The 12,233-nt window shown below is 45.0% G+C and overlaps 1 protein-coding gene across 1 annotated transcript in view; it reads left to right on the top strand.

Annotated features, from left to right (window-relative positions):
- The window catches only part of LOC137332588 (dedicator of cytokinesis protein 2-like), a 555,930-nt gene that overhangs the window by 180,468 nt on the left and 363,229 nt on the right, over positions 1 to 12,233 (top strand). Inside the window, exon 25 of the mRNA XM_067996525.1 lies at positions 4,065 to 4,171. Coding sequence (XP_067852626.1) covers positions 4,065 to 4,171 — 107 coding nt within the window. The remainder of the gene's footprint in view (positions 1 to 4,064; positions 4,172 to 12,233) is intronic.

Below are 12,233 nucleotides of genomic sequence, written 5' to 3'. Positions count from 1 at the left end.
ACAGCTGCCCTGCCACCACTCTCTGCTCGAGCTCACTTGTGATGTGCAATTCACCAGGTGACATCCCACCTAACTCATTAAGAGGACCCACCGAAGTGCTGGCATCTGTGCTGGTGCCTAGTTCGCACGTGTCCTGTGACAGTGCACCCTCAGAAGGAATCAGCGTCTGCAAAGGGCAGGGGCTGTTGTCCTTCGTGTGATGGCATAAAAGAGATGGATAGGATTTAGTCATGGGAATGTAAAAATGTTGAAATTCACATGATTAAGGTGATTATATATCATTCGGTGCTGAAATCAAGTCAACATGATTTAGTCTTGTATGAGATGTGGATCGGAGAGATTTAATTCTGCCACCATGCAGCAGTGAAGTCTGAGTGTCGCCATCTCCAATGCTTAGGAGCGCTGAGATTCCATTTATCTCCATGGCCTCTTGCTCTGCAGTTGTTAACGCCATGATCTGTGGTGGCCCACCTCTGGTCCTCTCCCTCTCCCTTGTATTTTGTGCTCTTTTCTCCTGCAAGTGGGCATGACAGACCTATGAGTGTCTGCAAGGCATGTGATGGATGCAGTGCATTCGGTGAGGGTGACAATCAGGTAGATGGCACTGACGTGCATTTGAGGAATGTGTTGACAATGCCATTTGAGGACGTGCGCTGAGAATCGGGGAAGCTGACTGAGGTGCTATCACATTAAATAAGTATTGGGATGAGTGGCAGTGGTGGATGGATAAATGGGAAGGTGAGGAAGTGCATTGAAATGGAACGATGGGTGCTGTTGAAACTTAAGTGGGTGTGAGGAGTGATGTGATGGAGTACGCTTGGCAAGATAGAGTGAGGGTGTTGGGGTGGGCGTGCACTACAGGATGGTATAGGTGAATCTGCAACCGTGCTCATCTTTCCTGACCTGGCTAAGTCATTAAAACGCTCCCTGCACTGAATCCACGTCCTGAGCACAACACTCCTGCTGCTCATCTCTTCAGCCATGCCTTCTTCATCACAGCAGCAGGTTTTCTTTTCCCCATTTCTGGGGAATAGGATCTGCTTCCTCACCCTTCCTGCACCTGTCAAGGGTCGCCTCATTAAAGCGGGGCGCAGCCTTTGCCATTCCTGACTCCATTTTAATTTTTATTTATCTTACGCAATGCACCCAACTCCTTCAAATTCCATCTGTGCATTGATCCTTTAAATAGATGAGGTGAAATCGTGTCCTGCGAGTCCGTATCACGCCCGCTCACGGCATTGGAGACGCGAAGCCCGGAAGTAAAATTATAATGAGGCATCTATGTTGAAATTGGATAATCCCACGATCTTTTGCGTTTCGCGCCTGCTACCATCGTCCCACGCCCTCACTCAGATTCTCTCTCTGCGTTAATATTGACCCCTAGCTCTCAAAAAGAACTAGTACACTTTGATGACTTTGACTGGCTGAAATGATGGATCCGAGTCCCTCGCATATGTGGAGATTCAGTAAACAGATAAGAGTTACCTGTTGTGGTTTATGATTTTATGCTGCAACTTGACCTGACCGGCATAACTAATGAGTAACAGACCAGAGTTGTTCATAGTATGGCCTTAGTAGGGAATGATATCTTACACAAGCCAGGATGAGATGATCCTTTTCACTTCTTGTGGGTTGAGGAGGTCATCAGTTGTACCAGCAGGATTTATCAAATCAGGCAGTGGTCTACACAGATCATCATTCTTCCTGTTGTTAGTCTATTCAAGAACTGACATATCAGAATAAACAGAAATATTTATATAGCATCTTTGCTTGTCCTCGAGACGTTCCAAAGTGCTTTATAGGCAAACAATTACTTTTGAAGTTTAATCACTGCTCTAATGCAAGTAAATGCAGCAGTCAATTAGTGCACAGCATGATCCCATAAGCAGCAAATGAGATGAATGACCATTTAATCTGTTTTTGGAGGTGTAGGTTGAAGGATAAATTTTGGTCAGGACACCAGGAGAACTCCGCTGTTCCCTTCATATGGTGGCATGGGATCTTTATGTCTACCTGAGAGGACAGACGGGACCTCAGTTTAACATCTCCTCCAAAAGACAGCACTTCTGACAGTGCAGCACTCCCTCTGTACTGCACTCCCTCTGTACTGCACTGAAGTGTCAGTCTAGATTATGTGCTCAAGTCCTAGAGTGGAGACGTGAATACACAACTTTCTGACTCAAAGGTGAGAGTGTTACCAACTGAGCCAAGGTGAACCAAATAGATTCAAACTGCATGCTCAGTTAGAATCCCTCTTAGACAATAATACCATCACACTCTCTGTACTGGCAAGAGTCATCTTTGTCCCTGCCTCTGCTGGTTCTCCCATTTACCCTTGCCCACTAAGCAAAACCTCCCCTCAGGGTCTCCCCGCCCTAGCACTGAACCTATGTCTTAATTGTTATAAACTAGATAGCCTGATGGTGAAGGATAGAATACTAGAGCTTTGTCTTCAGTTGCTTCCAATCCTTTATTCACAGAGATCAACATCACATACCAAACACACCCTAGATAAGCTCCCTCCTATAAATGAATACAAGAGAGTCCTCAATTGATACACACCACCTAATACAATTAACACTAATTGATATAAATCACATAGATACAATTAACATTAATCTCTAGTTTCTGTCCCCTTTCCCCTGGTGTACTCTCCAAGCTCATCTCGTCCATAAGACCCACACCCTGCTCCCTTGACCCCATTCATACTAAAGTGCTGACCACCCAACTTCCTTTTCACCCAAACTTTGGGGGACAAGAGTCTTGATTAGTCATGGAATGTTACAAATTTCAGTCTGCATTCAATAAGCTCTCAGGTTGAATGTATCTGCAGTAAGTGAACCCCACATCCCGTACGATCAAGAGTATACTTCCACTGCCCAGTATCTTGGTATATGATAGCATAACCCAAGTGTTGTGTTTACTGGATACTATGATCTCACACATATCCTCACCTGCGTTTCACCTATCTTTCAGAAGACCGATTGATAAACATTCTAGTGAGATGAGATTACACAGAATTATACAGAATGTACAACATAGAAACAGGCAATTCGGCCCAACATTCAGCTGGTGTTTATGCTTCACAAGGGCCTCCTCCCACCCTTCTTCATCTAACCGCATCAACATAGCCTTCTATTCCTTTCTCCCTCATGTACTTATCTAGCTTCCCCTTAAATCCATCTATACTAGTCATCTCAACTACTCCTTGTGGTAGTGAGTTCCATATTCTAACCATTCTTGGTTAATTGTAAACTAACAAACTGGTCTATTTTACATGTAATATATGAATGAACAGAGTGCAATTTTCACAGTGAGATTTACCTGTATCTTATTGCCCATCATAATATGTAAAACAATAAGTTACCCAAACTTTGCCCTTCTGATATTGGCCTACCTCAATTTACAAGTCAGCATTGCTAAGCTGACTGGCACTAACTTCAGAAAGCAAGAACCCAAGCATCTTTCTGACTGTTCCACATTGTAAACCTGCCACAGAATGCCTCCTCCTCCCCTCTCCCCAGATAGAAAAAGCCAAAAGCTTAACCTCTGGCTCCCCCCTCAGCTCTGGGTGTCAAGGATTGGCTTACCAAGTTGCCAATCAAAATTAGCACCTTGAATCAGAAACCCTTCCCCATCCCTCCTAATGTTGAGAGCCATGGCATCGGCATTGTCTATTTAGCTATGACCCCTGCTGGCACCTTTGAATGGAAACCAATCCAACGTTACGGGTGTGAACCTGTTGAATATGCGAATGGTAACTCCTCTCCATTGTTTCAAACTAATATGGTATTGTGAGACTACAGAATTCTGATTGCTACTTCATCTGGTACTCTAGCTAAGGCCCTATTCAACATCCTGAATAACTTATGTTTTCCTGGGAGTTAACCTCCTGTGAATCAAATTTGCCTGCATCACATCATGATGTCAATTAACCCAACATCGCTCCCCCAAAGACAAATAGGCAAAAATGTTGAAACATGACTTTGTGTTATCTTAGTGTTGGCCTTTGTTTCCTTTTACTTTTTTAAGCTGCTAAAGAGTACTTTATCTTTCCTCTGTAGCCAGCTCCTGTTGGAGTTTTACACCAGTATTCCTCCCGATAAGCTACGGAAACAGAAGATTCAGTCCATGACCGAGATTGTGCGCAGTAAACTCTTCAAGAAAAAAGGTAAGCCAGTCACAATGAGCAGGAATCAGCATATGGTTGTGGGGGTGGGGGGGTGTGGTGGAGGAGAAACATTGTACATGTAAAGGGGACGTGCATTCGACTGAATTTCTCCATCAATGTTATGAAAAGGAGATACAGTCCCCACCACTTACACCATCCTCGTTTATCACGGGCAGCTGTCTGTATAAGGTAAATGGCACTAACCGTTTGCCAGTACCATAGGAGTCAATTTCGTAGGTGCAGCTTATAACTTATAAGCGCACCAACTATTTCGGGCAGTTCAATTAAGTACTTACTCTCAATGTAATCAGGCAGAGTCAACACAGCTTTGTGAAAGGGAAATCATGTTTGACTAATTTATTCACTCAGAGGGTAGTAGGTCTGTGGAATTTGTTGCCCCAGGAAGCTGTGGAAGCTACATCATTAAATAAATTTAAAACAGAAATAGACAGTTTCCTAGAAGTAAAGGGAATTAGGGGTTACGGGGAGCGGGCAGGAAATTGGACATGAATTTAGATTTGAGGTTAGGATCAGATCAGCCATGATCTTATTGAATGGCGGAGCAGGCTCGAGGGGCCGATTGGCCTACTCCTGCTCCTATTTCTTATGTTCTTATGTTATTATTGGAATTCTTTGAAGAAGTAACAAGCAACGTGGATAAAGGGGATCCTGTGGATGTGGTGTACTTGGATTTCCACAAGGCTTTTGACAAGGTGCCACATCAAAGGCTACTACACAAAATAACAGCTCATGGTGCAGGGGGTAACATATTAGCATGGATAAAGGATTGATTAGCTAACAGGAAACAGAGAGTAGGCATAAATGGGTCATTTTCGGGTTGGCAAGATGTAACGAGTGGAGTGCCACAGAGATCAGTGCTTGGGCCTCAACTATTTACAATCTATATCAATGACTTGGATGAAGGGACTGAATGTATGGTTGCTAAATTTGCTGATGACAGAAAGGTAGGTAGGAAGGTAAGTTGTGAAGAGGACATAAGGAGTCTGCAAAGGGATATAGATAGGTTAAGTGAGTGGGCAAAAATTTGGCAGATGGAGTATAATGTGGGAAAATGTGAACTCGTCCACTTTGGCAGGAGAAAAGCAGTATATTATTTAAATGGAAAGAGATTGCAGAACTCTGAGGTACAGAGGGATCTGGATGTCCTAGTACATGAATCACAAAAAGTTAGTATGCAGGTACAGCAAGTGATTAGGAAGGCAAATGGAATGTTGTCATTTATTGCAAGGGGAATGGAATATAAAAGTAGAGATGTTTTGCTACCGTTGTATAGGGCATTGGTGAGACCACATCTGGAATACTGTGTGCAGTTTTGGTCTCCTTATTTAAGAAAGGACATAATTGCTTTGGAGGTGGTTCAGAGAAAGTTTACTCGACTGATTCCTGGGATGAGGGGGTTATCTTATGAGGAAAGGTTGGACAAGTTGGGCCTGTATACACTGGAGTTTAAAAGAAGAGAGGTGATCTTATTGAAAGATATAAGATCCTGAGGGGACTTGAAGGGGTAGATGCTGAGGGGATGTTTCCCCTTGTGGGAGAGTCTAGAACTAGGGGCCACAGTTTAAAAATAAGGGGTCTCCCATTTAAGACGGAGATGAGGAGAAATTTTTTCTCTCAGATGGTCGTGAGTCTGTGGAACTCCCTTCCCCAGAGAGCGGTGGAGGCAGGGTCATTGAATATTTTAAAGGCTGAGTTAGATAGATTCCTGATTAATAAGGGAGTCAAAGGTTATAGTAGATAGACGGGAAAGTAGGGTTTAGATCACAATCAGATCAGCCATGATCTTATCAAATGGCAGAGCAGGCTTGAGGGGCCGAATGGCCTACTCCTGCTCTTAATTCATATGTTTGTATTTACCGATTTAAAAAGCTCCGTTGATTTCAGCCATAGTGGCGTCTTCAAGCAATCAGCTGTTCGCACCTCTTTAAAGTGTTTAGTGATGAGATTCTTGATGCAACTACTAACAATTAGGAGACGCAGTGGCTAAGTGGACATTTCCTGTTTTTTAAAAATACGTTTGTTATTTTGCTTTTTGGTTTTACCATCCACCACGTATAGTGTTCAAATCGCGTTAACACCAATGTGCCCACTGTAAACGGTGGGGAGATGCCTGCACAATACCAGGGTCTTTCGGTTATCTGTTCATTAAGCTGTAGCGTTGCTGTTAAAAGGTAGCCTGCAAGCAGACGTTTTACGTCAACCTTTCCCTCTTCATGCGACATCATGGATGAGTGCTTCCCATAATCTGCATTCAAGACGTCATTGCAGCTGAATTTCACACAACAGAAGTTCCACACAAAGTCACTGACACTAACCAGCAGTTGTAAAACCAGTAACAACAGTGTCCGAGACGTACCAGCAAATGTACAGGACAAGGGGGTTATATTGGATAACCCCTGAAACCGTGCGCGGGCGTCGCGGTGCGCGACTAACCCACGCCCGGTCGTTGAGATGCAGGCTGCACATAACATTTGTGCTGCCTGGTAACTTCTATGATTGCTGCAGCAGGGGGCCCCGATATCACGAGTGGCTAGCACCACTTAAAGGCAGCCTGCACCTGTTAAAGGGAAGGTGCATTGTGGCTGTCGGAAGTGGTGCAAGTCAACGGTGAAGTGAATTTGTGCTGCAATACAGTGAAGCATGGTGATGATGGGACCTCTGGAATTTTTAAGGAGCGATAACTGGGCTGCTCAACATTTGCAGGACTCTGATATTTGCAAAATATAAGATATGGGACGGCATGGAGTCTGAACAGAGATCAAAAATCGCACATGTCAAACACATCTGGAGGTCCCGTCCCTATGTTTACAAACTGTTGAGTTATTTTAAAATGTTGAATAAAGGTTGCGCACTACTAAATCCCACATCCACCAATCTGCATGCCAGACCTCACCAATCTGCCGACCTGTGTTTGTACCGGGCCTGCGAGAGAGCGTGGAGCAAGATATTCTGATGATGCACTAAAGGCCTTGGTGCAAGAGGTGATAGAAGGAGGGGCATCCTATATCCGCAGCAGGAGGGCATGATGCCCACCAGACATTTGCTCCCGAGGCAGTGGGAGGCAGTAGGGGACAAAGTCAATGCCAGGCACATAGCACCACGAACATGGATGCAGTGCAGGAAGAAGTTCAATGCTTTGACACGAGTGGTCAAGGTGAGTGAGGTCAACTGTCAAGTGCCATCTCCTACCAACTGCACACAAGCCGCATCCACTGCACCACGCACTGCACCCCCATCACCCACATACCAACAAACTCTTTCCATCAGTACTCAACTCTTCCAATCAGATGCTTCATCTCACCCTCACACATTACCACTGTTGCAAGCCGCACACCCACAACTCATAGGTCATTGGCAGCTATTCAACCGTGACAGCCACATCACCCAAATATCTTGCAGGACTCTCACCGTCACACATCCTGCTTTCTTGCAGGAGAAGATGGCGCATAACAGGAGGCAGCAAGTGGCAGTGACTCCATGGAACATGAACCTGCTGTCCTCTCTCAGGATGACAGCATTCCTGTCCCACCCCTGCCACTCCGCCAGTGCTCTTGCTGTTGCCTGTCAGCTAGTCAGCCTGCTCCCTGTAGAGTATTGACATTTTATTATAGGAAGATAGGAACAGGAGTAGGCCATTTAGCCCCTTGAGCCTATTCCACCATTCAGTGAGATCATGGTTGATCTGTGGCCTAACTCCGCCTTAGCCCCATGTCCCTTAATACCTTTTGTTAACTAAAATCTATCAATCACAGATTTAAAATTAACAATTGAGCTAGCATCAACTGCCTTCTGCGGAAGAGCATTCCAAACTTCTACCACCCTTTGTGTGTAGAAGTGTTTCCGAACTTCACTCCTGAAAGTCCTGGCTCTAATTTTTAGGCTATGTCGCCTCGTTCTCGTATTCAAGTATAGGGGACTTCCGAAAACAGATACAAATACATTAGCAGCCAGAAGCAATAATCCAGCAACTAACCTGTAACTCCTGCATGATTCCTTTAAATAGTGCTGTTGGGGGGGTCCTCTATGCCGTTTAAGACATGTTCAGCTGTGCGAGGGGCTGGAGCATGGAGTTCCAAAAGCGCCACTGTCCCTTTTAAATCAGCGTTGCACACTGATCTACTGTATAATCTCCCTACTTTACATACTTCCAGTGGTCGTTAAGTGCGTGTGCGCATCCTGCGTGCGTCCGCCAGAAGTGTACGCGCGCATTCCGGACGCCATTTTCGGAATTTAGGAGTCCGCGTAGTGCCTACACAACAGGCGGTATGTGGCCTAATTTAGCCCCCAACATCTCCATAACATTTAGGATTTATGTGATGATTCAGTTCAATACATTTCTCCTTTAATCGTGGCTCATGCCTACTTACGGTTGGTAGCTGCAGTTCCCACATTTTATTTTTACATAATTTGACTTGCCGACTAGCTTGTAGCCATCTGCAGAGACTGATCGATGTGACAGCAGCGAGGATATGATGATATAGCTTCATTAGCAGTGCAATAATCACAAAATCATACCCGATCATTGATTTTCTTTAACTACTGCGCAAGATTTCAACCTTGAATGCCAATGCCACAGATAAGTCCTAAAGGCTTTTTGCAGTGAATCCATTACTGGATTGAATTACATTTCTTCTCAGTAAAATCAACACTGGCAGAGAACCAAGGATATTATGGAGAGTAAAGGGTGGCATAGGTTAGCACTTGGTCGTTGCATCTCTAGGTTTGAATCCAGTCCTGCAGTGGTTCGAAATATAATGAGATTTGGGACAACCCAGTTCCCTCTGGACAGGAGTCCATTACACCAAGCGACCCATCATTCAGAGCTAATTGCCACCAATTTATCTATCTCAGACAGCAGCCCAGATGGTGGAGCATTGCAGCAAATGGAAATGGGAACATTTTGTTCATTGTTCATTTTTTTTGATTGGAACATCATGGGGGAGTCGGACAGTGTTTAACTCCCGATATAACTGGGAGTGCTCAGCACTGACACCGGGTGCAAAACTAACGTCCTTCCAGCACTAACATAGGAATCATTGGAGTAGAGAAGGAAAAAAGAAAGTAGGCCGTAGGGTTGGAAAAGGCATCAACAGAGGGTACAACAAAACTCCCAGAATGGACTGTGCGACTGAGACATTTCCATTACCCAGTCCACTCATCTTGTGGTTTCCTTGATGCCACGTTCACAGTCAGTTGATCTGGGACAAATCTGCTTGAACACAGGTCTACCCAAAGCAGTTTGTGAACTTGTAGAGATGGTCTTATGGATTGCAGCGAGTCAGAATGTCGCATTTAAAAAAAAAAAAATCATTCTTGGGATGTCGGCATTGCTGGCAAGGCTGGCATTTATTCCCCATCTCTAGTTTCCCTTGAGAAGGTGGTGGTGAGCTGCCTTCTTAAACTACCGCAGTCCACATGGCGAAGGTACTCCCATGGCGCTGTTAGGTAGGGACTTCCAGGATATTGACCCACGACAATGAAGGAACTGAATTCAAGTCAGGATGGTGTGTGTCTTGGAGGGGAACTTAAAGGTGATGGTGTTCCCATGCACCTGCTGCCCTTGTCATTCTAGGTGGTGCAGGTCACAGGTTTGGGAGGTGCTGTCGAAGAAACCTTGGTGAGTTGCTGCAGTGCATCCTGGTACACACTCCAGCACTGTGCGCTGGTGGTGAAGGGTGTTTAAGGTGGTCGATGGGGTGCTGAACAAGTGGACTGCTTTGTCCTCGATAGTGTCGAGCTTCTTGAGTGTTGTTCGAGCTGCACACATCCAGGCAAATGGAGAGTATTCCATTACATTCCTGACTTGTGCTTTGTAGATGGTGGAAAGGATATGGGGAGAATACCCAGACTCTGACCTGCTCTTGAAGCCACAGTATTTATGTGGCTGGTCCAGTTAAGTTTCTGGTCAATGGTGACCCCCCAGGATGTTGATGGTGGGGGATTTTGCGATGGTAATGTCACTGAATGTCAAGGGGAGGTGGTTAGACTCTCTTTTGTTAGAGATGGTCATTGCCTGGCACTTGTCTGGCGCGAATGTTACTTGCCACTTATCAGCCCAAGCCTGGATGTTTTCCAGGTCTTGCTGCATGCGGGCACGGACTGCTTCATTATCTGAGGAATTGCAAATAGAACTGAACACTGTGCAATCATCAGTGATCAGCCCCACGTCTGACCTTATGATGGAGGGAAGGTCATTGATGAAGCAGCTATATATAGTTGGGCCTAGGACACTACCCTGAGAAATTCCTGCAACGTGTCCTGGGGCTGAGATAATTGGCCTTCAGCAACCACAACCATCTTCCTTTGTGCTAGGTATGACTCCAGCCACTGGTGAGTTTTCCCCCAATACACATTGACTTCAGTTTTACTAGGGCTCCTTGGTGCCATACTCGGTCGAATGCTGCCTGAATTTCAAGGGCCATTGCTCTCACCTCACGTCTGGAATTCAGGTCATGAGTCCATGTTTGGACCAGGGCTGTAATGAGGTCTGGCGGAACCCAAACTGAACATTGGTGAGCAGGTTATTGGTGAGTAAGTGCCATTTGATAGCATTGTTGGCGATTCCTTCCATCACTTTGCTGATGATTGAGAGTAGGTTGATGGGACGGTAATTGGCTGGATTAGATTTGTCCTTTTTGTGGATAGGGCAATTTTCCACTTTTTCATGGTGATAGTGCCACATGACACGATGGAGGGTGTCCTCAGTGTGAAGACAGGACTTGGTCTCCACAAGGACTATGCGGTGGTCACTCCAACGGACAGATGCGTCTGCGACAGGTAGATGGGTGAGGACGAGATTAAGTAGGTTTTTCTCTCAAGTTGGTTCTCTCACCACCTGCTGCAAGCCCAGCCTGGCAGCTATGTCCTTCAGGACTCATCCAGCTCGGTCAGTGGTGGGACTACCGAGCCACTCATGGTGTTGGTCATTTAAGTCCCCCACCTCAGAGTACATTCTGTGCCCTTGCTGCACCTCATGAGTAATGACGTCAATACGTTGTGGCCCACTAAAATAATGTGATTGTTTGAAAGTATTCAACAGATAAATGTAGTTGCAAGTATTTTCTCTCCCTCTCTCTCTCTGCTTGCAACTTGTAGTGACAGAGTAATAACACTGTGACAGACCCAATGAAAGAACAAATGTAAGGCTGAATCCAATTTGACCAGTACTCCCACTGTAATTAACTGATTTGCAAATGAGAATAGACTTCTTCTCTACAGGCCTCTTGGATGAATCTCCTCCACTCAGTTTTCGGCAACTCATTCACCCCTTTACCATTACTTGCAAATTGGATTACAAGGGAATTTGAACCTCTTCTCTTTGCAAGGAGAAGCAACTCCGATCGATCAGTGCCAAATTATAGGCAGACTTATATTGTTGATGAGAGATCTTTTCACACTTCACTAGTAATCCACAGGCCTGGCCTAATAATCCAGAGAACATGAGTTCAAATCTCAGCTCAGCAGTCTGAGAGTTTGAACTCTGTTTAAAAAACCTGGAAATAAAAAAATGGTGGTATCAGTAAAAGTGACCTCGAAGCTGTCGGATTGTCATAAAAACCCAACTGGTTCACTAATGTCCTTTAGGGAAGAAAACCTGCCGTACTTACCTGGCTTGGCCTATATGTGGAGCATAGACACTGGCATGGACCTGTTGGGCTGCATGGCCTGTTTCTGTGCTGTACATTCTATGTAATATGTGACTCCAGTCCCACGTCAACGTGGTTGGTTCTTAACTGTCCTCTGAAGTGGCCTAGCAAGCCACTCAGTTGTATCAAACCGCTATGCGGTTCAAGGAGAAAGCCTACCACCACCTTCTCAAGGCCAACCAGGGATGGGTCTTGCCAGCGACGCCCACATTTCAAAAATAAATATATTTTTAAAAAGCCTAGAATAAGCCCCATCAAGTTTGCTCCTTCCATAGCCCTAACCAATTATTGGTTTTCAACCTATTTACTTCAACACCAGAAAGAAAATTTTCCAAAGCGATTCCTCAAAGGTAATTGAGTTAAATATGGAATATAGCTCTAAAATTTACCGGAGC

The sequence above is a fragment of the Heptranchias perlo genome, chromosome 14 (genome assembly GCF_035084215.1).
Source record: "Heptranchias perlo isolate sHepPer1 chromosome 14, sHepPer1.hap1, whole genome shotgun sequence".
Classification (NCBI taxonomy): Eukaryota; Metazoa; Chordata; class Chondrichthyes; order Hexanchiformes; family Hexanchidae; genus Heptranchias; species Heptranchias perlo.
This window is presented reverse-complemented; position numbering and strand designations above follow the sequence as displayed.